Raw genomic sequence first — 25,685 nt, 5'->3', positions numbered from 1 at the left:
TTCCTCATAAGTCAACCCCCTCATCCCCAGAATCAACCTGGTGAACCTTCTCTGAACTGCCTCCAATGCAAGTATATCCTTTCGTAAATACGGAGACCAAAACTGTACGCAGTACTCCAGATGTGGCCTCACCAATACCCTGTACAGTGGTAGGGGGTGTTTAGCTGTAGGGGAGGGGTGGGGGGAGTTCAGGGACTATTCCAACGCACTCCTGGCTGGCCTCCCACATTCTACCCTACCTAAACTAGAGGTGATCCAAAACTCGTCTGCCCATGTCCTAACTCGCACCAAGTCCCGCTCACCCATCACCTCTCTGCTCGCTGACCTACATTGGCTTCCGGTTAAGCAATACCTCTATTTCAAAATTCTCATCCTTGTTTTCAAATCCCTCCATGGTCTCGCCCCTCCCTATCTCTGTAACCTCCTCCACCCCCACAACTATTTTTGTAGACAACATTAATCAAGTGCCCCCTGGTTAAAGTGGGGCACACTCCAGACACTTTCAAACAAGTGCCCCCTTGTTTTTTGTTTTTTTGGGGGGGGGTTTTTTGAGGACACTAAAAACACAAATTATACAAGTGCCCCCTGGCTAAAAGTGGGGGGGCACTAAAACTGACAAACATAGAAAAGTTAAACTTTGGACATGGTTCAAATTAAAATTTGGTTGTCGGGGATGATGATGCACTCCAGTCCCACCGGCGTCCATCTCTCACGGAAGGCCGCGAGCGTACTTGGGACACCCTGGCTCGGATGTAACCGCAGAAGAGAGGCAGGCAGTCAGGCTGACCGACCCCTTCGACCGCCTGCTGCCTGGACCGGCTGATGGCCCCCTTGGCCGTGCCCAGGAGCAGTCCTACGAGGAGGCCTTCCGACCTACCCGCTCCCCTCCACACAGGGTGCCCAAAGATCAGGAGTGTGGGACTGAAGTGCAGCCAGAAATTGAGGAGCAGCCCCTTCAGATATTGGAAGAGGGGCTGCAACCTCTCACATTCAATAAACATGTGGAACACAGACACCTCCAGACCGCAGAAATTGCAGGCGGCCTGGGAGCCCGTGAACCAACTTAAAAACTTATTGCACGGCACTGCTCCGTGCACCACCCTCCAGGCCAAGTCCCCAATAAATAGAGGGAGGACTCCCGCGTAGAGAGCACTCCATTGGGGAGCCCTGCCTCCTCCAGACAGCAAGATGGTACGCCATGGCGTGTCCGGGCGGCAGACGAGGATGGCAAGGTGGAGAGTGTGCAGGAGCAGCCCGTACAGGAATCCCCTCCACGCAGAACTGAAACGCACGGAGCGGATTTCCCAGAGGAGGCTCAAGTTGTGAGGCGCCGGCTCCCGAGGGAGGTTTCGGAGCTTGGTGCCGATGAGGAATTCCATCCAGACGGAGGTCAGTTCGGACGGGATCACCCCACGCGCTTGGGCCTCCTTGACGCACCTAACGGAGTCGGGGCCCAGAGCTGTTTTTAGCGACTCGATGGCATCGGCCGCGTGGCGGCCCAAGATAGGCGCCACGCCAGCGTGTCTGGCGCCATCCAGCCCGCTCCTCCGCCATCGAGCAGGTCCTTGACCCTGGTCACCTCACCAGCCACAGCCCTCTCTTCCGACCACCACCTAAAACCTTGGTCGTGGAGGTACGGATTCCCGAGCAGCGGCTCCTGCAGGACAGCCGCCACTCCAGCCGGCGGAGAGCTGCGCTTGGTGGAGACTTTGTTCCAGACCCTGATGAGTTCCTGGTAAAAGACAGGCAGCTCCTGGAAGGCGGTCCTGACGCCCCCCGAGCTCACAAACAGGATCTGCGTGTCGTAGTTGAGGCCGTGCTGCTGGCGGAAGAAATACATCACCAGAGCACGCCACCTAGGAGGGGGCTCGACGTAAAGGTATCTCTGCAGGGTCTGAAGACGGAAAGTTGCGAGCTGGGCACTGACGTACACCAACGACTGACCGCCCTTCCCAAGCGGGAGACTCAAGACCGCGGCAGAGACCCAGTGCTTCCTGTTGTTCCAGAAGAGGTCGACCAGCTTTTTCTGTATCTTGGCGACAAACACAGGGAGAGGGGTCAAAGTGACCACAGCATAGCGGCCACCAGCTGGTTTATGAGTAGCGCTCGACCCCTGTAGGACAGCACTCGGAGCAGTCCTGTCCAGCGCCCTAGGTGAGCGGCGACCTTGGCCTCCAGCTCTTGCCAGTTCGCCGGCCAGGCTTCCTCGTCGGGGCTAAGGTAGACTCCCAGATAGAGGAGATGGGTCGTGCTCCAGGCAAAAGGCCTGAGCTCCTCCGGCAGGGAGTCCACCCGCCACTGACCCACCAGGAGTCCGGAACATTTCTCCCAGTTGATCCTGGCGGAGGATGCGGCCGAGTAAATCTCCTGGCACTCACGCATCCTCCGCTGGTCAACGGGATCCTCGACCATGAGGAGCATGTCATCGGCGTAAGCCGAGAGGATGACCTTCAAGTCCAGCCCTTGCAGAGCCAGTCCCGTCAACCTCGTCCGCAGGAGGCGCAGGAAAGGCTCCACACAGATGGATGTTGTCGTGGATTGTCCGGCCCGGGACCGTTTAGGACTGGTCGGGGTGGATCATGTACCAAGGCGAGCAGACATCACCCTGGCAAAAATGTTGTAGTCCGTGCTGAGGAGGGAGACCGGACGCCAGTTCTTAACTAGGCGGAGATCGCCCTTCTTAGGCAGCAGGACGATGGCTGCTCAGCACCAAGAGAGGGGCATCTCCCCAGTCGCTAGACATTCCCCCAGGACCCGCGCGTAGTTGCCCCCCAGGATGTTCCAGAACGCATTTTCAGCGCCCTCCGGGCCGACCTTTGGCAGGTTCTCCCACAAAACTCTACGCGCTTCCTCGCTGGACGGATCCCGAGAGAACAGAGCTCCATAGTATTCTCGGACCATGTTGTTGACGCCCTCCGGATCCGAGACGAGAGAGCCGTCGTCGGCCAACAGCGTCAAGAGCTGCTTACGGACACCCTGTCTTTTTTCCAGCGAGTAGAAGAATGGGGAGCCATGGTCCAGGTCCCAGAGTAACCGGCTCCGCGACCTCACAAACGCGCCTCGGGACCCGACGAGCTGCAGGTCCTTCAGCGCGGCCTTCTTTACTTCATACACTGTCCGCAGGGCCGGGTCCTCGACGACTTGACCAAGACGGAACTCCAGGTCAAGCTCCTCCTTCTCCAGGTGCCCCACTCTGGCCTCCCGCCTCTTGGTTGATCCCTTCGCGTACTCCCCCAGTCCCACAGCTCCCAAGATGTCTGTGTTCCTCTAATTCTGCCCATTGAGCATCCCTGATTATAATCACTCAACCATTGGGTGCCGTGTCTTCTGTTGCCTAGGCCCCAAGCTCTGGAACTCCCTCCCTAAACCTCTTCGCCTCTCTACCTCTCTTTGCTCCTTCAAGACGCTCCTTAAAACATACCTCTTTGACCAAGCTTTTGGTCATCTGCGCTAATTTCTACTTATGCAGCTCGGTGTCAATTTTTTATTGCCTAATATTCCCTGGGAGTATGTCAGTATTTCAATGGGATCTCCGGGAGTGTGTCAGTATTTCAATGGGATCTCCGGGAGTGTGTCACTATTTACAGGGGGTCCCCGGGAGTGTGTCAGTATTTACAGGGGGTCCCCGGGAGTGTGTCAGTATTTACAGGGGGTCCCCGGGAGAGTGTCAGTATTTACAGGGGGTCCCCTGGAGTGTGTCAGTATTTACAGGGGGTCCCCGGGAGTGTGTCAGTATTTACAGGGGGTCCCCAGGAGTGTGTCAGTATTTACAGGGGGTCCCCGGGAGTGTGTCAGTATTTACAGGGGGTCCCCGGGAGTGTGTCACTATTTACAGGGGGTCCCCGGGAGAGTGTCAGTATTTACAGGGGGTCCCCAGGAGTGTGTTAGTATTTACAGGGGGTCCTCGGGAGTGTGTCAGTATTTACAGGGGGTCCCCGGGAGTGTGTCAGTATTTACAGGGGGTCCTCGGGAGTGTGTCAGTATTTACAGGGGGTCCCCGGGAGTGTGTCAGTATTTACAGGGGGTCCCCGGGAGAGTGTCAGTATTTACAGGGGGTCCCCAGGAGTGTGTTAGTATTTACAGGGGGTCCCCGGGAGTGTGTCACTATTTACAGGGGGTCCCCGGGAGAGTGTCAGTATTTACAGGGGGTCCCCAGGAGTGTGTTAGTATTTACAGGGGGTCCCCGGGAGTGTGTCAGTATTAGCACACCTTCTGTAGTGGGTGCCTGTCCTAGCTGTCTGCTCAGCAGATAGTCACAAACTCTCGTTAGCTCCAGGGTGGGATAGTAACCTGGTTGATTTTATCTGCATGGGGTAAGGTGCTTTTTAGAACATGCCTCTACTAGGCCACAGTCAGGCCAGTGAGATGACATCTTGGTGTAAATAGAAGCTTGTGTTTGCTGTGCTGGTTGAGTTTGTACAGTGTCTAGACAGAACGCAGATTACCATTGGGACAAGGCTTCATTCACTGGGCTAAGACACACACCCTTTTCCTGTGACACTGTCTGCTACTGTGGGAGCAAACAGGGCACTTCCACCAGCTAACAAACATTTCACTTTACTGCCAGTGTATGGCCCAGACACACACAGCACCAGCAAACTTTTGTTTAAGTGTCAGCGTGGCTGAGAAGCTCACACTCTCACCTCTGAGTCAGATGGTCGTGGGTTCACAGTCTCAATCCACAGTTGTGAGTGCATAATCCAGACTGACACTTCCGTGGTGTACTGAGTTTGCATGTGAGCGTGCGTGTGTGTGTGAGTGTGAGCATGTGTACGTGTGAGCATGCGTGTGTGTGAGCCTGTGTGTGTGTGAGCGTGCGTGTGTGTGTGAGTGTGTGTGTGTGAGCGTGCGTGTGTGTGTGAGCGTACGTGTGTGAGCATGCGTGTGTGTGAGCATGCATGTGTGTGTGCGTGCATGTGTGTGTGAGCATGCGTGTGTGTGAGCATGCATGTGTGTGTGCGTGCGCGTGTGTGTGAGCATGCGTGTGTGTGTGTGTGAGTGTGAGTGCGTGTCTTTGTGTGTGAGTGTGAGTGAGTGTGTGTGAGCGTGTCTGTGTGTGAGTGTGTGTGAACATGTGTGTGTGTGAGTGTGCATGTATGCGCACGTATGAGTGTGTGTGAGCATGCGTGTGTGTGAGCGTGCATGTGTGTGAGCATGCGTGTGCGTGCGTGTGTGTGAGCGTGTCTGTGTGTGAGTGTGTGTGACCATGTGTGTGTGTGAGTGTGCATGTATGCGCACGTATGAGTGTGTGTGAGCATGCGTGCGTGTGAGCGTGCATGTGTGTAAGCATGCATGTGTGTGCGTGCGTGTGTGTGTGTGAGCGTGTCTGTGTGAGTGTGTGTGAATGTGTGTGAGTGTGCATGTATGCGCGCGTATGAGTGTGTGTGAGCATGTGCATGTGGATCAGTGTGTGTGTGAGCGTGTGTGTCTGTGAGTGTGAGTTTGTGTGAGCATGCGTCTGTGTGTGAGCATGTGTGTTTTTGTGTCTGTGTGTGAGTGCCTGTGTGTGTGTGTGTGTATGTGAGCCTGTCTGTGTGTGTGTGTGTATGTGAGCCTGTCTGTCTGTATGTGTGTGTGTATGTGAGCCTGTCTGTGTGTGTGTGTGTGTGTGTGTATGTGAGCCTGTCTGTGTGTGTGTGTGTGTGTGTGTATGTGAGCCTGTCTGTGTGTGTGTGTGTGTGTGTGTATGTGAGCCTGTCTGTGTGTGTGTGAGCCTGTCTGTGTCTGTGTATGTGTGTGTGTGTGTATGTGAGCCTGTCTGTGTCTGTGTGTGTGTGTGTGTGAGCCTGTCTGTGTCTGTGTGTGTGTGTGTGTGTGAGTGTGCCTGTCTGTGTGTGTGTGTGTGTGTATGTGAGCCTGTCTGTGTGTGTGTGAGCCTGTCTGTGTCTGTGTATGTGTGTGTGTGTGTATGTGAGCCTGTCTGTGTCTGTGTGTGTGTGTGTGTGAGCCTGTCTGTGTCTGTGTGTGTGTGTGTGTGTGAGTGTGCCTGTCTGTGTGTGTGTGTGTGTGTGTGTGAGCGTGCCGGTGTGTGTGTGTGTGAGTGTGCCTGTCTGTCTGTGTGTGTGTGTGAGCGTGCCAGTGTGTGTGTGTGTATGTGAGCCTGTCTGTCTGTGTGTGTGTGTGTGTGTATGTGAGCCTGTCTGTGTCTGTGTGTGTGTGTATGTGAGCCTGTCTGTCTGTGTGTGTGTGTGTGTGAGCGTGCCGGTGTGTGTGTGAGCGTGCCGGTGTGTGTGTGTGTGAGTGTGCCTGTCTGTCTGTGTGTGTGTGTGAGCGTGCCGGTGTGTGTGTGTGTATGTGAGCCTGTCTGTCTGTGTGTGTGTGTGTGTGAGTGTGCCTGTGTGTGTGTGAGCGTGCAGGTGTGTGTGTGTGTATGTGAGCCTGTCTGTGTGTGTGTGTGTGTGAGTGTGCCTGTGTGTGTGTGAGCGTGCAGGTGTGTGTGTGTGTATGTGAGTCTGTCTGTGTGTGTGTGTGTGTGAGTGTGCCAGTGTGTGTGTGAGCCTGCCGGTGTGTGTGTCTGTGTGAGCGGCTGGGTGACCCACTCTCATTCTCCCCTTCCCTGAAAGCGGTGATTATTTCTGGCAGCAGCAGCCCCTGTGTAACCCACTCCGAGCGACTATTCTTTGTGGACGGTGCGGGGGTCGACATTCCTCATTACTAGCTGGCTGATAATCTGGGGGAGCCGATCAGCGCCCAGGGTTCTGTCCACTGACTGGCTGTACGGGTGGGGTGGGGGGGGAGAAACTCTCCCAGCAGATCACCACCAAGCGAGAAAGACGAAAATCTTGTCTGCTGGATATTCGACCATGGTGGGAAGCGTGAGCAGCACCTCTGGGCCTCGAACTGTCCTCGCGCCAACAAGGAAAGGGAATACACATTAAATGGTAGGACACTGAGAAGTGTAGAGGAACAAAGGGACCTGGGAGTGCAGGTCCACAGATCCCTGAAGGTAGCAGGGCAGATAGATAAGGTGGTTAAGAAGGCATACGGAATGCTTGCCTTTATTGGCCAAGGCATAGAATACAGGAGCAGGGGGGTTATGCTTGAACTGTATAAAATACTAGTTAGGCCACAGCTGGAGTACTGCATGGAGTTCTGGTCACCGCATTACAGGGATGTGATGGCACTGGAGAGGGTGCAGAGGAGATTTACGAGGATGTTGCCTGGACTGGAGAATTTTAGCTATGGGGAAAGATTGGATTGGCTGGATTTGTTTTCCGAGGAACGGAGGAGGCTGAGAGGAGACCTCATTGAGGTGTATAAAATTATGAGGGGCCTAGATATAGTTGATAGAAAGGGCCTATTTCCCTTAGCAGAGGGGTCAACAATTGGGGGGCATAAATTTAAAATAATTGGTAGAAGGTTTGGAGGGGATTTGAGGGGAAATTTCTTCACCCAGAGGGTGGTGGGGGTCTGGAACTCACTGCCTGAAAGGGTGGTAGAGGCAGAAACCCTCACCACATTTAAAAAGTACTTGGCTGTGCACCTGAAGTGCTGTAACCTGCAGGGCTACGGACCTAGAGCTGGAAAGTGGGATTAGGCTGGATAGCCTCCTGTTGGCCGGCGCGGACACGATGGGCCGAAATGGCCTCCTTCCGCGCTGTAAACTTCTATGATTCTATGATCCACACACCGGTGCTTCCAGCAAGGGAGGCAAGCAACCAGGGGATAGCACTGGCTGGTTCTCACTCCTAACACGGGGTGCTGGGACCAGCGAGGCGAGCGGGTGGCGGGGGAAGGGAGAGCTTCCCTCAGTCACTCACTGGTTAAGTCCGCAGAGGGAGGCAGGAGGCCGAGAATATTGTGCACTGAGATTGGACAATGAGGTCAAGCAAGCAGCAAGTCACTTTCCACTGCCTTGAATTATCTTTTTAAAATATAACATTGATTGTACCTTAACGATGTCTGCACATCCCCAGACCTCACAGTCCACCTCGGGTACCATGCACATTCGCACGGGCTGATTACATTTCCCCCTCCCCCCTGGCCACTGCCTTTGGCTCGTTGCTTTAATCTAAATCAACTGCTAATGTTAAGTCTCCAGCCCTGAATCAGCGACTGGTGACCAAGGCCTGCTAATGCACAGGCCTGGTGCGAGTCAGGACACAGGCAGCAGAGCGTTGGATGAGCTGGAGTTTACACAGGGTGCAAGGTGGGAGGCCGGCCGGAGAGCACGCAGAAAGCAAGCGCAGGCAGCGGAAGGAGCGTGCGGCAAACCAGACTCCCCACCCACCCTTTCCCTCGACGACTGTCTGTCCCACCTGTGACAGAGACTGTGGCTCTCGTATTGGACTGTTCAGCCACCAAAGGACTCCTGTTTAGAGTGGAAGCAAGTCTTCCTCGATTCCGAGGGACTGCCGATGATGATGGAATATTCTGGCCTGTAGGTGTGGGTGTGGGTGAGTGTTTTCTGCAGCTGATGGGCCAAGGCAGGAGCAGAGATGGACGATGCATTTTCAAGTGCAGACAGTCCCAAATGGTGGACTCCCGCCATTCACACATCGGTGTCTTAACACTCTACGTGAAAAAAAACATCCTTAATCTCTCCCTTTGTTGTCTTGACGATCTCTAATTCACACCTTCCCCCAAGGTTTAAAATGTCACTTTGACAATTTGGGTTTTTTCCACAGTTGCTGCCTGACCTGCTGAGTATTTCCAGTTATTTTTTTTTCAGTTTTTAATATTCAGGTTACCAGCACCTGCAGTATTTTATTTGCTCATATTAACATTCAAAGCCCTCCTCCGAGGCCTTGTCCCTCCCTATCTATGTAGCTCCTCCAAAATCTCTGGGCTCCTCCAATTCTGGCCTCTTGCACATCCCTGATTTCCATCGCTCCACTATCGGCTGCTAAGCCCCTAAGCTCTGGAATTCCCTTCCTAAACCTCTCCCCCTCTCTAGAGAAGCTTCATAAAACCTACCCCTTTGGACAGTCCTAATATCTCTTTATGTGGCTCGATGTCAAATTTTGATAAATACTCCTGTGAAGCGCCTTGGGACATTTTATTCCGTTAAAGGCGCTATATAAATGCAAGTGGTTGTAGATTAAATATCTGCCTTGTAGCTACTGGAAGTTTTTTTTACAGAAAGCCATCTTAGAGACTTTTATAACAAGGAGGGCCACAATGCATGGGGAAAGGAGAGAGGAATGGAGACTGGATGCTGGAACCGAATGCACAGAGTCTTGAGGTTTTGGCAAGGAGGGGAGGAGTCGGTCAGGGACTAGGGAGGGGCACTTCGATACTTCCTGCAGGTGAGACTTACATAATAACATAAGAAATAGGAACAAGAGTAGACCATACAGCCCCTCGAGCCTGCTCCGCCATTCAATAAGATCATGGCTGATCTGATCATGGACTCAGGTCCACTTCCCCGCCCGCTCCCCATAACCCCTTATCTCCTTCTCATTTAAGAAACTGTCTATTTCTGTCTTAAATTTATTCAATATTCCAGCTTCCACAGCTCTCTGAGGCAGCGAATTCCACAGATTTACAACCCTTTTGAGAGAAGAAATTCCTCCTCATCTCAGTTTTAAATGGGCGGCCCCTTATTCTAAGATCATGCCCACTAGTTCGAGTCTCCCCTATCAGTGGAAACATCCTCTCTGCATCCACCTTCTCAAGCCCCCTTATAATCTTATACGTTTCGATAAGATCACCTCTCATTCTTCTGAATTCCAATGAGTAGAGGCCCAACCTACTCAACCTTTCCTCAAGTCAACCCCCTCATCCCCGGAATCAACCTAGTGAACCTTCTCTGAACTGCCTCCAAACCAAGTATATCCTTTCATAAATATGGAAACCAAAACTGCACGCAGTATTCCAGGTGTGGCCTCACCAATACCTTATATAGCTGTAGCAGGACTTCCCTGCTTTTATACTTCATCCCCTTTGCAATAAAGGCCAAGATACCATTGGCCTTCCTGTGAAAGTTTCACTGGTCCTTGTCCCCACGTGTTAAGTAGCCCCCTCACCACCCCCCCCCCCCACCCCCCCAGACTGGATCGATTGGGCCTGTATTCACTGGAATTTAGAAGAATGAGAGGGGATCTCCTAGAAACGTTTAAAATTCTGATGGGCCTTGAACAGGTTAGATGAAGGAAGAATGTTCCCGATGTTGGGGAGTTCCAGAACCAGGGGTCACAGTCTAAGGATAAGGGGTAAGCCATTTAAGACCGAGATGAGCAGAAACTTCTTCACTCAGAGAATTGAGAACCTGTGGAATTCTCTACCACAGAGAGTTGTTGAGGCCAGTTCGTTAGATATATTCAAAAGGGAGTTAGATGTGACCCTTATGGCTAAAGGGATCAAGGGGTATGGAGAGAAAGCAGGAAAGGGGTACTGAGGGAATGATCAGCCATGATCTTATTGAATGGCGGTGCAGGCTCGAAGGGCCGAATGGCCTACTCCTGCACCTATTTTCTATGTTTCTATAATCTGTGTCCTCTGGTTACCGCCCCTCCTGCCAGTTTCTCCCGATCTACTCGACCACTTTTCATATATTTTGAGCGCCTCTGTTAACTCTCCCCTTAACCTTTCAAAGGAGAACAACCCTAGCTTCTCTAGCGCCCCCCAGTGTTGCGGATGCTAATGATGACGGGGCTCACGGTGGCTGTGGTTCCAGACACACACAAACGAGCACAGTCTAATCGATGGGATTCAAAGCCGTGATGCTCAGGTCTCTGGAGTGGGGCTTCAAACCCATCACTTCTCGAATCGAGAGGCAACTGAGAGCTGCCAACTGAGCCAAGTCAACAGCTGATACAATGGGGGGGAAGAGAAAGGAAAAATAAATCTACCAGGCTGGTGGAATGGGCGGACACGTGGCAGATGAAATTTAACGCAGAAAAGTGCAAAGTGATACATTTTGGTAGGAAGAATGAGGAGAGGCAATATAAACTAAAGCCTACAATCCCAAAGGGGGTGCTTGAACAGAGAGACCTGGGGGTATATGTACACAAATCGTTGAAGGTGGCAGGGCAGGTTGAGAAAGTGGTTAAAAAAGCTTACGGGATCCTGGGCTTCATAAATAGAGGCACAGAGCACAAAAGCAAGGAAGTTATGATGAAACTTTATAAAACACTAGTTCAGCCCCAACTGGAGTATTGTGTCCAATTCTGGGCACCGCACTTTAGGAAGGATGTGAAGGCCTTAGAGAGGGTGCAGGAAAGATTTACAGAATCGTTCCAGGAAAGAGGGACTTCAGTTGCGTTGATAGACTGGGGAAGCTGGGGTTTTTCTCCTTGGAGCAGAGAAGGTTGAGAGGAGATTTGATAGAGGTGTTCAAAGTCATGAGGGGTCTGGATAGAAACTGTTCCCATTGGCAGAAGGGTCGAGAACAAGGGACACAGATTTAAGGTGATTGACAAAAGGACCAAAGGCTACGTAAGGAAATACCTTTTTTACGCAGCGAGTGGTTAGGATCTGGAATGCACTGCCTGAAAGGGTGGAGGAGGCAGAATCAATCGTGGCTTTCAAAAGGGTATTCAATAAGTACCTGCAGGGCTACAGGGAAAGGGCGGGGGAGTGGGACTAGCTGAAGTGCTTTTGCAGAGAGCCAGCATGGACTCGACGGGCCGAATGTCCTCCTACTGTGCTGTAACCATTCTATTTATACAGCACCTTTTATAACCTCAGCATGACCCCAAGCACTTTACAACCAATGAAGTGCTTTTGAAATGTTGTAATGGAGGAAACACAGCAGCAAATATGCGCCCATTAAGACCCCACAAACAGCAATGTGACCATGACCAGCTCTTGTTTTTTATCCTTTCGTGATGTTGGTTGAGGGATAAATACTGGCCAGGACATCGGGGAGAACTCTTCTGCGAAATAGTGGTCACGGGATCTTTTACGTCCACCTGAGAGAGCAGACGGGGCCTCGGTTTAATGTCGCTTCCGAAAGACGGCACCTCCGACAGTGCAGCACTCCCTCAGCACTGCACTGGGAGTGTCAGCCTAGATTTATGTCCTCAAGTCCCTGGAGTGGGGCTTGAACCCACAACCTTCTGACTCCGAGATGGAAAAAACAGCAACAAAGAATAGAAAGGATAGCACCATACCCCCTGACTGGGATTGACTTGATATATAATTTATTTCATTTTATTTACAAATATCATACATGTGTGTGGAATCTGAGTGTAGTCAGTGGGAACCAGCGCAATCGCCTACACGGGGAACATGTTCGATCAATACCTGCTCTGCATGACGTGGCGATGTAAATCACATTGAAAGCCGACTTTTACCCGGTCTTAACTCTCCCTCTCGACCCTCATTTCCATTTTAATATCAACACCTTCTCATCGAACAAATATTTTCCAAGACTGTCCTTTCGGGGATTACAGTATTATTAAGTGCTTCAAGGATTCTGGCTGTGCTCCCATCGAGTGGGAAATGTACGAAACGGCCGAGATATCTCCAAACAGTGCCGACATAAATAACGGCCACCCATATCAGGGCACTGGGGCCGGGCCGAGGGGCCGGTGTTGCAGTGGGGGTTCTGTTTCCTGGATGAATAACCTGGACTAATAATTCAATTACACCCTGGTTGTTTGCGAATTTAAATCCCGATTCTGAAAAAAATGCTAGTGTCTGGAAAAAAACCCAACTGGTTCACCAATGGCCCCCTTAGGCAAGGAAATCTGCTGCCCTTACCTGGTCTGACCTATATGTGACTCCAGCCCCCAGCCATCGCCCCCCTCCCCCCCGTGTGTTTTCACCCCAAACCATCCTCCGAAGCGACTTGCAAGCCACGGGGTCGGTCGAAGAAGACAGGCAATAAATGCCGGCCTTGCCAATGACGCCCCCCCCCGCGCCCCCCGAGAATGAATAAAAGGAAACGGATCAGCGTTTATCATTCCAAACTAAGGGTTTATGGCACTCCTCCGACTGTGCAGTGCCGTGGCTCCAGAGGACCAGGCTAGGCCTCGGGGGCCGCCCCTCCTTCATTGGTCACCCAGGCTACTCGGAGAACAAGATGGCGATGGGGGGGCCTGCCGGTAACCATGGAAACATAGGCCGGCCAGCGAGGCCTTCAAGGAACGCAGCAGGAGGGAGGGGCAGGGGGGGCACAGAGTAAAAGGACAAAAGGAGGTTAGGCCCCCTTCCCCCCCCCCCCCCCACCCACCCGGGAGGGGGGCCGCTGCTATATCACCGAGACGTTGTCCATGGTGCAGCCACACTTCTCGATGATCATGTTGGGGAACTCGGCCACCTCGATCTCGGTGTAGTCGCCCCTCTTCACCAGGTACATGACGGGCAGGGAGTTGCTCTCCACCACCGCACAGCTCCTCTCGCCGTAGTCGAAGGGCCCCTGGGGCTGCTTGCAGCCCCCCACACAGTGGAAGGCCTGGTATCCGGGGGGCTCGATGATCCAGTACTGGGTCCACGTCAGCTCCCTGAAGTTGATGAAGTATTCCTGCCTGCAGCACGTCCCGCTTCTCCGGGAATGGCTCCCCCCACAGTCCCCGGCAGCACTGAGGGCAATAAGAAAAGAAGCAGGTTTTAAAAAATAAAAAAAAGAAGTATTTTACAAACAGGCTGATGCAAGAAGTTGCTTTCCTGTTACCGCGTGAACATAAGAACATAAGAAATAGGAGCAGGAGTAGGCCATACGGCCCCTCGAGCCTGCTCCACCATTCAATAAGATCATGGCTGATCTGATCATGGACTCAGCTCCACTTCCCTGCCCGCTCCCCATAACCCCTTATCCCCTTATCGCTCAAAAATCTGTCAATTTCTGTCTTAAATTTATTCAATGTCCCAGCTTCCACAGCTCTCTGAGGCAGCGAATTCCACAGATTTACAACCCTCTGAGAGAAAAAACTTCTCCTCATCTCAGTTTTAAATGGGCGGCCCCTTATTCTAAGATCATGCCCTCTAGTTCTAGTCTCCCCCATCGGTGGAAACATCCTCTCTGCATCCACCTTGTCAAGCCCCCTCATAATCTTATACGTTTCAATAAGATCACCTCTCATTCTTCTGAACTCCAATGAGTAGAGGCCCAACCTACTCAACCTTTCCTCATAAATCAACCCCTCATCCCCGGAATCAACCGAGTGAACCTTCTCTGAACTGCGTCCAAAGCAAGTATATCCTTTCGTAAATATGGAAACCAAAATTGTACACAGTATTCCAGGTGTGAAGCGCCGGTTCCTGGGGAGATACAATGCAGGCCAGGCCGCTGGCTGCATGTGTAGTTCTGTATTGTAGTTCGGCATTTATTTCCCGTCCCTTGCCACCTTTGACAAGGTGGTGCTTTTGATCCACAAAATCGGCTCGCTAGGCCGCATCAGAGGCCAGTTCATGGTCAATCCCGTTGGTGTGGGACAGGAGTCACGTATAGGCCCGGACTGGGTAAGGACAGCAGGCTTCCTTCTCTGAAGGACTTTACTGAACCAGTCGGGGTATTTTTTTAATGTCGATGCCGACAGGTTTGTGGTCACTTTTACTGAATGCAAATTCTCAGTAGTGACCCCGCGGAGTGGGATTTGAACTCACGCTCTCTGCTAACGTTTAGCCACTACACTACCACACCCCTCAGTGGCATTAACACAATGGAGTGGGGGGCGGATGGGGGTGGTGCGAAGGGTCAGGCTCAAAGTAAAATCATTCTGAGATACGCCCCCCCCACCCCGGCACCTTTACTCACTTTGACTGACTGCTCCCCCCCCAGATACCATTACATCATTCATTTCAACCAGCACCAAGCAACATCCTACCCAATCTCCCTGCCCCTGATCCCTTGCCCCCCCCTCTCTCCTGATCCCCTGCCCCCCCTCTGCCCTCCCCCTCTGCCCCTGATCCCATTCCTCTCTCCTGATCCCCTGCCCCTCCCTCTGTCCCGATCCCTCCCTCTGCCCCTGATCCTCTGCACCCCCCCCGTCTGCCCCTGATCCCCCCACACATCCCCAACCCCAAATTTCTGTGCCGCAGTAACGGTGGAACAGACCAGACAAATGTGCAGCTGGGAGTTGACCAATTTATTTCCAGCCAGCTTTACAGGAGGAGAAAGTACAGAGTGATCAGGTAGACCCCCCCATTCAAGGCCAGCACGGCATTGAACCCGTTCCGGACTACCAGGCCGTTAAATTCATGCCTGCCAGAAATTCCTTGCTTTGCCATTCTGCCTTTAAATGTGTTAGCCGATTTACGCATAGCAAGATCCCACAAACCGCAATGTGATAATGACCAGATAGGGCGGACAGGGCCTCGGAATAACGGCTCATCCGAAAGACAGCAACTCCGACAGTGCAGGAGTGTCAGCCTGGATTTATGTGCTCAAGTCTCTGGAGTGGGACCAGAACCCACAACCTTCTGACTCAGGCGAGAGTGCTGCCCACTGAGCCACAGCAGCCTCGCGAGGGTCGCCGGCGTCTTAAACCCTTTAACTCTGCGCGAAGCCTGCTTAAGAACATAAGAACATAAGATCAGCCATGATCTTATTGAAAGGTGGAACAGGCTCGAAGGGCCCCTCGAGCCTGCTCCGCCATTCAATAAGATCATGGCTGATCTGATCATGGACTCAGCTCCATTTCCCCGCTCGCTCCCCATAACCTCTTATCTTCTTCTCGCTTAAGAAACTGTCTATTTCTGTCTTAAATTTATTCAATGTCCCGGCTTCCACAGTTCTCTGAGGCAGCGAATTCCACAGATTTACAACCCTCTGAGAGAAGAAATTTCTCCTCATCTCAGTTTTAAATGGGCGGCCCCTTATTCTAAGATCATGCCCTCTAGTTCTAGTCTCCCCCATCAGTGGAAACATCCTCTCTGCATCCACCTTGTCAAGCCTCCTCATAATCTTATACATTTCATAGAAACATAGAAAATAGGTGCAGGAGTAGGCCATTCGGCCCTTCGAGCCTGCACCACCTTTCAATAAGATCATGGCTGATCATCACCTCATTACCCCTTTCCTGCTTTCTCTCCATACCCCTTGATCCCCTAGGCCGTAAGGGCCATATCTAACTCCCTCTTGAATATATCCAATGAACTGGCCATATAAGATAAGATCACCTCCTATTCTTCTGAATTCCAATGAGTAGAGGCCCAAGCTACTTAACCTTTCCTCATAAGTCAACCCCCTCAGCCCCAGAATCGCCCGAGTGAACCTACCCGTATTCGCTGAAGTTGAGGGAGTACAGGACCAGCTCGGGTTTGCCCAGCATGTGGTCGGCGGGGTCCTGGGAGGTAAAGCGGACAAATCTGGCCCGTTCGGCCGCGTGCCTGCCCGGCCTCTCCGCCTCGATCCAGATCTCCAGGTACATCTCGCTCTCCTTGGTGGTCTGCCAGTAATGCACCGCCTGGGTGACGTCGAACATTTTCCACCCGGAGTCGAGGATGGGGATCAGCCTGTCACAGGGGAGGGGAACACAGGGGTGTTAGATCCACAGCAGCAATCCGTATCGAGAAGCCCGCGCTGAACGGGGACGGGCTAAATTCAAACCGAATCTGCGGAAACAGCACTTCGCCGAGCGAGCGGTCAATCTATGGAACAGGTATCCTGAGGAGGCAGTGGCAAGGGTTACATAGAATCATACAGCACAGAAACAGACCATCGTTTGGACAGCTCTTTCAAAGAACTGGCACTGGCTCGACAGGCCGAATGGCCTCTTTCTGTGCTGTAGGATCTATGATTTATTGGGCCCAACAAGTCCATGCCAGTGTTTATGCTCCACACAAGTCACCTCCCACCCTTCTTCATCTAACCTTTATCAGCTAGTTAGTGTTAGTTCATTCAAATGCAAATGAGATAGATGACTTTCAGAAAGCTGGTAATTGGGATTAGACTGGATAACCTCTTGTTGGCTGGCGCAGATATGATGGTAAATACTGCAGGGAATCGAATATGGCCAAGGTGATCTCCTAGACTATCGCCTGCGTGGGTCGGAGAGGAATTTCCCCCAGATTTTTCCCCCCAATTGGCCTGGGTTTTTAATCTGTTGTTTTGCCTCTCCCAGGAGATCACATGGTTCCGGTTGGGATGGAGTGTAGAATGTTGTGGTGCAAGGGGTGTCACGGTTGTGTGGGACGGACTGGGTGCTCTTTACCTGTCCACCATTGTTCATTGTTCATAGGTTTATGTGTAACCTTCAGGGCTGCTGACTGAGGGCCATGCGGCTCTTTGTCGGCCGGCACGGACACGATGGACTGAAATGGCCTCCTTCTGTGTAAATTTCTATGTTCCTATGTTTCTAAAACATTATCATGGGATCCAGTATATGGGTAATTTGAGGCATGACGGTGTAACAAGCTCGGGAGGAACAGGTGACCTTGGACCTCTGGACCCCAAAGCTCCCCACCACTGGGAGGGGGTGTTCCTCACCTCATGTCTGGGTCTGCTGTAGACTCATTGATTGATATAGTCAGTCAATGATGCCATTATTGTATCATGTGACTACCAGGATGGTAGAAGGTGAACTCTAGCACCTCTAGCATCACCATCTAGCATTTCCTACGTAGCAGAGGGGTTAATAACCAGGGCGCATAGTTTTAAAGTAATTGATAGAAGGATTAGAGGATTGAGGAGAACTTTTTTCACCCAGAGAGTGGTGGGGGTCAGGAACTCACTGCCTGAAAAGGTGGTAGAGGCAGAAACCCTCACCACATTTAAAAGATACTTGAATGTGCAGTTAAAGTGCCGTAACCTACGGAGCTACGGACCTAGAGCTGGAAAGTGGGATTAGGCTGGATAGCTCTTGGTCGGCCGGCGCGGACACGATGGACCGAAATGGCCTCCTTCTGTGCCGTAACATCTATAATTCCACAATTCTATATATCTCCTTTCAACGCCCCGTTATCATCGCCAGCTGACTCTCACGGCGTATCACACCTGTCCCGCAATGTCGCCACCAAGGGGAAGGGGCAGCACAGCACCGGGGGGCAGGGGGGGAGAGAAGTGACGCTGTGTGAGCAAAAGGAAGCTGTGTTGGTACCTGGAGTCTATGAGCGAGGTCCTGTTGCTGCCATCGGCCAGAATCCTGACCCAGTACACGCTGACCCTGGCGTTGTTGACCGGCCGGCTGTGTCTCCTGGGGGGCAGCTCTCCCCTGTGGACCCCTTTCTTGAAGAGCTTGAGCTCCGCCATGGTGACCTCGCTGTTTTCGGGGATCAGCCCCTTCATGTCGAAAACCAGCCTCTGCCTGGTGGGGTCGGAATAGAGCACGTCTCCCGTGGTATCTGGGGAATCGGGGCAGAGCAGTGTGAAGTGGAGGCCAAGTCACTGAATATATTTAAGAGGGAGATAGACAAAAAATGAGGAGGAATTTCTTCTCTCAGAGGGTTGTGGATCTGTGGAATTCGCTGCCTCAGAGAGCTGTGGAAACTGGGACGTAGGATAAATTTAAGACAGAAATAGACAGTTTCTTAAACGATAAGGGGTTATGGGGAGCGGGCGGGGAAGTGGAGCTGAGTCCATGATCAGATCAGCCATGATCGTATTAAATGGCGGAGCAGGCTCGAGGGGCCGTATGGCCTACTCCTGCTCCTATTTCTTATGTTCTTATCAAGGTGTATGGGGAAAAAGCGGGAATGTGGTGTAGAGGATCAGCCATGATCATATTGAATGGCGGTGCAGACTAGAAGGGCCGAATGGCCTACTACTGCTCCTATTTTTCTATGTTTCTATGAGAAACCAAATGGAACAGGAGGAGGCCATTCAGCCCCTTGAGCCTGTCCCGCCATTCAGTTAGGATCATGATTTATCTGTATCTTAACTCCAGCTACCCACCTTGCTTCCCTAACCCTTAGTACCCTTGCCTGACAAAAAGCTATCAATCTCAATACTCACCACCCTTTCAACGGGATTGCAACAGAATTAATCAAATGGTACAATTTAAACGGGTGCAGGAACAGAGAGACCTGGCAGTGTATGTACACAAATCTCTGAAGGTGGCAGGACACATTGAGAAGGCCGTTTAGAAACGCGTACAGGATCCTTGTCTTTAGAAACAGAGGCATAGAGCACAAAAGCAAGGATGTTATGATGAACTTTTATAAAACACTGGTTAGGTCTCAGTTGGAGTATTGTGTATAATTCTGGGCAGCACATTTTAGGAAGGATTTTGAGGCTTTGGAGAGGGTGTAGAAAAGATTTACAAGAATGGTTCCAGGGATGAGGGACTTCAGTTACATGGGCGGATTTGACAGGGTGTTCAAAACCATTAGGGGTTTTGCTCGAATAAATAAGGAGGAAATGTTCCCATTGGTGGAAGGGTCGGTAACCAGAGGACACAGATTTAAAGTGTTTGGCAAAAGCATCAGAGGCAGAGGGGAGTTAGTTTTACGCAGCGAGTTGTTATGATCTGGAACGCACTGCCTTCAATTGTAACTTTCACAAAGAAGTGGGATAAGTCCATGAGAAGGCACAATTTTCAGGGCTATGGGGAAAGAGATGGGACTCATTCGGACAGCTCTTGCAGTGAGCCAGCACAGGCACAAATGGTTACCTTGTGTGCCGTAAGATGAAAGCAGGCAGAACAGGCTGTTCATAACCTCGTTTCCGGCCTTTATTGTCCGGGAATATTCATTTCTTGTCTTCAGTAGACATCATGTTAAATTCTGAGAGTTAACTGTGCATTCCAGACAGTGCAAAATCGGCTGAAGCCTTTGTAATTCGCAAGGCTGTGAATCACTCGACAATTTGCAGCTCTAAGTGTAAAAGCCTTCCCAGACAAGGCTGAGGCTGATGGTGTGCAACATGTTTATTAGCAACTGATTAGATTTGCACAAGGCAACAGCAACACACAGAAAGTAAACTGTGTAAAACCCAGGGCCCGAGTTTTGCCTGATCCCAAAGCAAGGCCGCAGTGGTGGGGGTGGGGGGTGGAAGGCTCCCAGTGGGCTGGGGTGGGGAAATCAGCCTGGCTTCCCATTCCCGATCCCTGTTGGCAAAACCTCAGGTCTGGAGACCTCATGGGGCCAGTGGGACTGCCCCCTATCCCAGTGTGAGTGGCAGATTTTGGGGTGAATTTTGGGCAGAATGGGGAGGGCAATTTAAAACATTTTAAAACCCAAACTTCATTGGTTGGATGAGACAATTGAGAATTGGTGCTCGGAGCATAAAGGGAAGGGTAAAAAAAATATATATTTTCACCCAAATGGATATTAGATGTGGACATGTCACTGCCTTCGATGGTTCAAATCGAGTCACTTACATTTAAAAGGAAATTAAAGCAAAAATATACTAAAGGATACAGGGAAAGGAGATTAGATTAGATATCTTGGCTGGGAGAACTAGCACACACACACAGTGAAGCTGAACGGCCTCCTCCTGCACCCAATTCTCTTTGTCCTAAATTTACAGGAGACTGCAAGTGATTTGAAAGTTATAAATTAGGCTCGCTGACTATACACACACACACACACCCATATACACACACTCTGGTGGGTAGCCCTCTCACCTCTGAGTCAGAAGATTGTGGGCTCAAGTCCCACTCCAGAGACTTGAGCATATAAATCTAGGCTGACAGGACCGAGGGAGCGCTGCACTGTCGGAGGTGCCGTCTTTCGGCTGAGACGTTAAACCGAGGCCCCGTCTGCTCTCTCAGGTGGACGTAAAAGATCCCACGGCACTATTTCGAAGAAAAGCAGGGGAGTTCTCCCCGGTGTCCTGGGCCAATGTTTATCCCTCAACCAACATCAGTAAAACAGATAATCTAGTTATTCATCGAGTTGCTATGCGCAAATTAGCTGCCGCGTTTCCTACATCAGCTGCTACACGTCAGAAAATACTTCATTGGTTCTAAACCTCTCTGGGACACCCTGAAAGGCACTAAGGAAATGTAACAGCTTTCTCCCTACACACATGCAATCCCTGAATTATCATCATCATAGGCAGTCCCTCGAATCGAGGATGACTTGCTCCCACGTCAAAAAGTTCACGTCAAATTGTTTCAATGACGGACCTAAAACTCCAGGTCCCGAACTACACATTGAAAGGCAGAAGATGCCTGTACGTGGATTTTTTTAACGCGGGGTGACCGTTGCACACCAGCCACCACACGGGCTTGACAGAGCTAGGTCTTGGTCCAGTGGCAAGGGTTAGCCAGGACGACTGGAGACCAGCTCTGCTGCACAGACCTATCGCAGCGTGTATTACCAAACCTATTTTCTGGAAATGGTTACCAGTTTAGACCAACTTATGCAACTTTTACCGGGATCATAAAGCTGCAACAGCAGGCTCCACAGAAAACAAAACCTGGGCAAAATAGGCAAGATGCAAATTGTCCACTAAATGCTCGAAACGAAAAAAATCTTACAAGAACTCAAAATTTGCCAAGAACTGAATCAAGGTGACTAACGAAGGCAGAGATACGAACGTGACGGAAAGCATTCTGTACCTGCGTTGCCCGGAACTCCTCGTAAGATGCCGGCCAGGCTGGGCAGGGCTCTGCGCTTCCTCTCCTTGTACTTGTGGAGCTGCAGCATGGCGATGTACTTGTTCCTCACGTGGGCCGGGACCACCGCCTTCTCCAGGTCCCTCTTGGCGAGGCGCGGGGCCTCGGCCAGCCCCAGTCTCCCGAGCATGGCCTCCTTGATGTCACGCTGGTGGTGGTGGTAGATCCCATCAGCCAGCGCCGTCCAGAGGAGGCAGCCCAGGATCCCGAGGGACAGCAGGTTACAGCCGCTGCTCATTTTCACAAGCCGAGGCGCAATTTTCTTTTTCCTCCCTTTTAAATTCTCGCTGTCATCCGGCGGGGGAGAAAATTTCCCTCCCTGTTATGTTAAAATTCCTGTCTGGTTCAGCACAGCTCCTGGGAAGCACACCCTTGCTGTAGGGTGAAAGACTGAGTCACAGACTGACTGAGGGCTGTCGGCAGCAGCTTTTAAAGGGAGGTTCCCGGCCTTGATCTCCACTCCAGACAGAGGTGGATACACAAAAATTGAAAGGAGGCGCTGGAACATCAAAGAGGCAGGAGATTTGAGATTGCGACGCCCCCACTCCAAGCAGAATGATTGACAGTGCTCACCTGCTGTGCAAATCCTCCAGGATTAGCTTAATCGCGTGTCCCTTTCGGCTTTGCGCCGGCTGCAGATTAACAAGGCTGAAATCTCAAAGCAGATTAAATAAAAATGCTGCTGCAGCTCACGAAGGATTTTGAAACTTTTTGGCCATCGCTTGCCTGTCCAAGCAAGTTGAATTTTCTCTCGCTCTCTCCCATTATCAAAGCAAATGATTCGAGTGCAGTTTATGATGAAACTGGTACTGGAGCATGTTTATCAAGGGAGGGCTCTTAACCGATAAGGGAATCATCATCATCATCAGAGGCAGTCCATCGAAATCGAGGAAGACTTGCTTCCATTCTAAAAGTGAGTTCTCAGGTGACTGAACAGTCCAATACGAGAATTACAGTCTCTGTCACAGGTGGGACAGACAGTGGTTGAAGGAAAGGGTGGGGGGACTGGTTTGCCGTTCGCTCCTTCCGCTGCCTGCGCTTGCTTTCTGCATGCTCTCGGCGACGAGACTCGAGGTGCTCAGCGCCCTCCCGGATGGACTTCCTCCACTTAGGGCGGTCTTTGGCCAGGGGTTCCCACGTGTCGGTGGGAATGTTGCATTTTATCAAGGAGGCTTTGAGGGTGTCCTTGAAATGTTTCCTCTGCCCACCTGGGGCTCGCTTGCCGTGCAGGAGTTCCGAGTAGAGCGCTTGCTTTGGGAGTCTTGTGTCAGGCATGCAAACAATGTGGCCCACCCAGCGGTGCTGGTCAAGTGTGGTCAGTGCTTCGATGCTGGGCTGATCGAGGACGCTAACGTTGATGCGTCTGTCCTCCCAGGGGATTTGTAGGATCTTGCGGAGACATCGTTGGTGGTATTTCTCCAGTGATTTGAGGTGTCTACTGTACATGGTCCATGTCTCTGAGCCATACAGGAGGGCGGGTATCACTACTGCCCTGTAGACCATGAGCTTGGTTTATCCAGCAAGGGGTCTTAAACGATGAGGAAATAAGGGGTTATGGAGAGCGGGCAGAGAAGTGGACCTGAATCCATGATCGGATCAGCCATGATCGTATTAAATGGCGGAGCAGGCTCGAGGGGCCATATAGCCTACGCCTGCTCCTATTTCTTATGTTCTTATGTTCTGAGACAGAGCCACTTCTGCCGTGTGGGTCTGTCCAGACTATGCCACAAGGATAACCCACCCGGGAATACCCAGGCTTGTCGCAACAGCTTATAGTTATACAGCGCTTGTAACTTAGCTGAGTACAGATTGGGTAGGCTGGGTTTGCTCTCATTGGAACAGAGGAGGCAGAGGGAAGACCTCATCGAGGTATACAAAATTTTGAGGAGCTTGGATGAAGTGGATAGCCAGGGCCTATTTCCCTTGGTGGAGGAATCAATTATGAGGGGGCATAGTTTTAAGGTGGTTGGTGGAAGGTTCAGAGAGGATTTGAGGGGGGGAGGCTTCTTCACACAGAGGGTTGTGGGGGTCTGGAACTCACTGCCTGGAAGAGTGCTGGATGCAGAAACCCTCACCACATTTAAAAGGTGCTTGGATGGACACTTGAAGTGCCATAACCTGCAGGGTTACGGACCTAGAGCTGGTAATTGGGATTAGACTGGATAATCTCTTGTTGGCTGGCGCAGATATAATGGTAAGTACTGCAGGAAATCGAATACGGCCAGGGTGATCTCCTGGACTAGTTTCGATCGCCTGGATGGGTCGGAGAGGAATTTTCCCAGATTTTTTTCCTCAATTGGCTTGGGTTTTTAATCTGTTTTTTTGCCTCTCCCAGGAGATCGCATGGCTCCGGTTGGGGTGGCGTGTAGAATATTTCAGTGTAAGGGGTGTCGCCGTTGTGTGGGTCGGACTGGTTGGACCAGATGCTCTTTACCTGTCCGCCATTGTTCATTGTTCATAGATTTATATGTAACCTTTAGGGCTGCTGACCGAGGGCCGTGCGGCCAAAGACCGCCCTAAGTGGAGGAAGTGCATCCGGGAGGGCGCTGAGCTCCTCGAGTCTCGTCGCCGAGAGCATGCAGAAATCAAGCGCAGGCAGCGGAAGGAGTGTGCGGCAAATCTTTCCTTCAACCATGTCTGTCCCACCTGTGACTGAGACTGTGATTCCCGTACTGGACTGTTCAGTCACTTGAGAACTCACTTTGAGAGTGGAAGCAAGTCTTCCTCGGTTTCGAGGGACTGCCTATGATGATGATCAGGTGAGGACCAGACCAGGGTTGACTATGATGCTCCCATGGTAGAATAGCCTACCGACTATCAAGGCTCTGATGTGAAGAATCATTACTTGGGAAGGTCCTAGAGATTGACTGCTGCAAATGGAATCACATTCTGACTGCAAGAGAGCAGGGGAGGGGGAAGAGAAACTAAACTCCAGCTTAATATGGAATGAATGATGTTAAAACAAACTGTACTGTGGTGGTATTTATATGGCCGATCTAGTGCCATAGCTCATTGTTATCCTGGAGTCTGGAGCACGGTTAAACTGATCTTTCCCCGTTAAATTAAATCCAAGTAATTATAGTCACAGCTTGTCAAGGTCAGACTATAGTGACTAGTTAGTGCCAGAAACATATCAAACACACAACGACTGGTGAACTGTCTGTGGCACTGGCCTCAGTCAATTGGTGAATATGTTTATATATAAATATATATATACACACACAAGATGGCAACAGCATTAGAAACCAGACTTCAGAAACGCACTCCGCAGAGCCACCTAGTGGCCAGAGCTAGAAACACCATTGTTCACCCATTACCTCAGCTCTCACTGACCTACCTACATCATCATCCCTGTGTTCAAGTCCCTCCACGGCCTCAACCGTCCCAATTTCCCGAACCTCCTGCCGCCCAACAGCCCTCCGACATCTCTGCGTTCCCGAGATTCTCAACCACAGAGATTTGTTGAGGCCAGTTCGTTAGATATGTTCAAGAGGGAGTTAGATATGGCATCTTATGGCTAAAGGGATCAAGGGGTGTGGCGAGAAAGCAGGAAAGGGGTACTGAGGTGAATGATCAGCCATGATCTTATTGAATGATGGTGCAGGCTCAAAGGGCCGAATGGCCTACTCCTGCACCTACTTTCTATGTTTCTATCTTTCGCCAAATTCTGGCCTCTTGCACCCCTAAATTTAATCACTCCACCATTGGTGGCTGCATCTTAATCTGCCTAGGCCCAAACCTCTGGAATTCCCTCCCTAAGCCTCTCCACCTCTCTCTCCTCCTTTAAGATATTCCTTAAAACTTACCTTTTTCCTGTCCTAATATCTCCTTATGTGTCTCAATGTCAAATTTTGCTTTATAACGCTCCTGTGAAGCGCCTTAGGATGTTAAACTATGTTAAAGGTGCTATATAAATATAAGTTATTGATGTTGAACCAAGTACAATTCCATCCTTCCTTTGGACTCGTGCAATCTGTCCTTATTATTACATAATATACTCCAATTTGAAATTATATATAATTAAATAGCAAAACTTACAGATGTGTGGAAAGCAGAGTTGGTTGGAGGATAAGAGTTTGTCTGCAGTACTGGTTGAGGAGTTTGGGGGTGGGAGATACATGCAATTGATGTGCAATAGTGCTACCGCTGGTAGTAACTGCAGTGTGACATGTTTACATAGATATTTTCAATGATAAATGTGGACATTAGCTGGTTTGGAACTCCCCTGCTCTTCTTCGAAATAGCGCCGTGAGATCTTTTATGTCCACCTGAGAGAGCTGATTCATCTGAAGGACA

At 51.0% G+C, this 25,685-nt stretch overlaps 1 protein-coding gene across 1 annotated transcript; it reads right to left on the bottom strand.

The window, feature by feature from the left end:
• Window positions 1-12,819: 12,819 nt before the first annotated feature.
• On the bottom strand, window positions 12,820-21,627 carry LOC139266675 (left-right determination factor 1-like). Its single transcript, XM_070884264.1, has 4 exons — window positions 21,333-21,627; window positions 17,928-18,171; window positions 16,108-16,344; window positions 12,820-13,469 (listed from the first exon to the last, which is right to left on the bottom strand). The coding sequence occupies exons 1-4, from the start codon at window positions 21,625-21,627 to the stop codon at window positions 13,139-13,141; spliced, it is 1,107 nt and encodes a 368-aa protein (XP_070740365.1). The 3' UTR covers window positions 12,820-13,138.
• Between the last annotated feature and the right edge of the window lie 4,058 nt (window positions 21,628-25,685).

Source organism: Pristiophorus japonicus, chromosome 7, assembly GCF_044704955.1.
Source record: "Pristiophorus japonicus isolate sPriJap1 chromosome 7, sPriJap1.hap1, whole genome shotgun sequence".
Taxonomy (NCBI): Eukaryota; Metazoa; Chordata; class Chondrichthyes; family Pristiophoridae; genus Pristiophorus; species Pristiophorus japonicus.
Note: the sequence above shows the minus strand (reverse complement) of the source record. Positions and strands in the feature narration are given on the sequence as shown.

Bases quoted from the DNA above. Each gene is read 5' to 3' on its own strand.
- LOC139266675 (XM_070884264.1), bottom strand. From the start codon at position 21,627: ATGAGCAGCGGCTGTAACCTGCTGTCCCTCGGGATCCTGGGCTGCCTC. The intron at 16,345-17,927 runs GTACCAACACAG...CCCCTGTGACAG, and splicing joins ACCTCGCTCATAGACTCCAG to GCTGATCCCCATCCTCGACT. The intron at 13,470-16,107 runs GTAGGTTCACTC...TATTGCCCTCAG, and splicing joins CTCAACTTCAGCGAATACGG to TGCTGCCGGGGACTGTGGGG.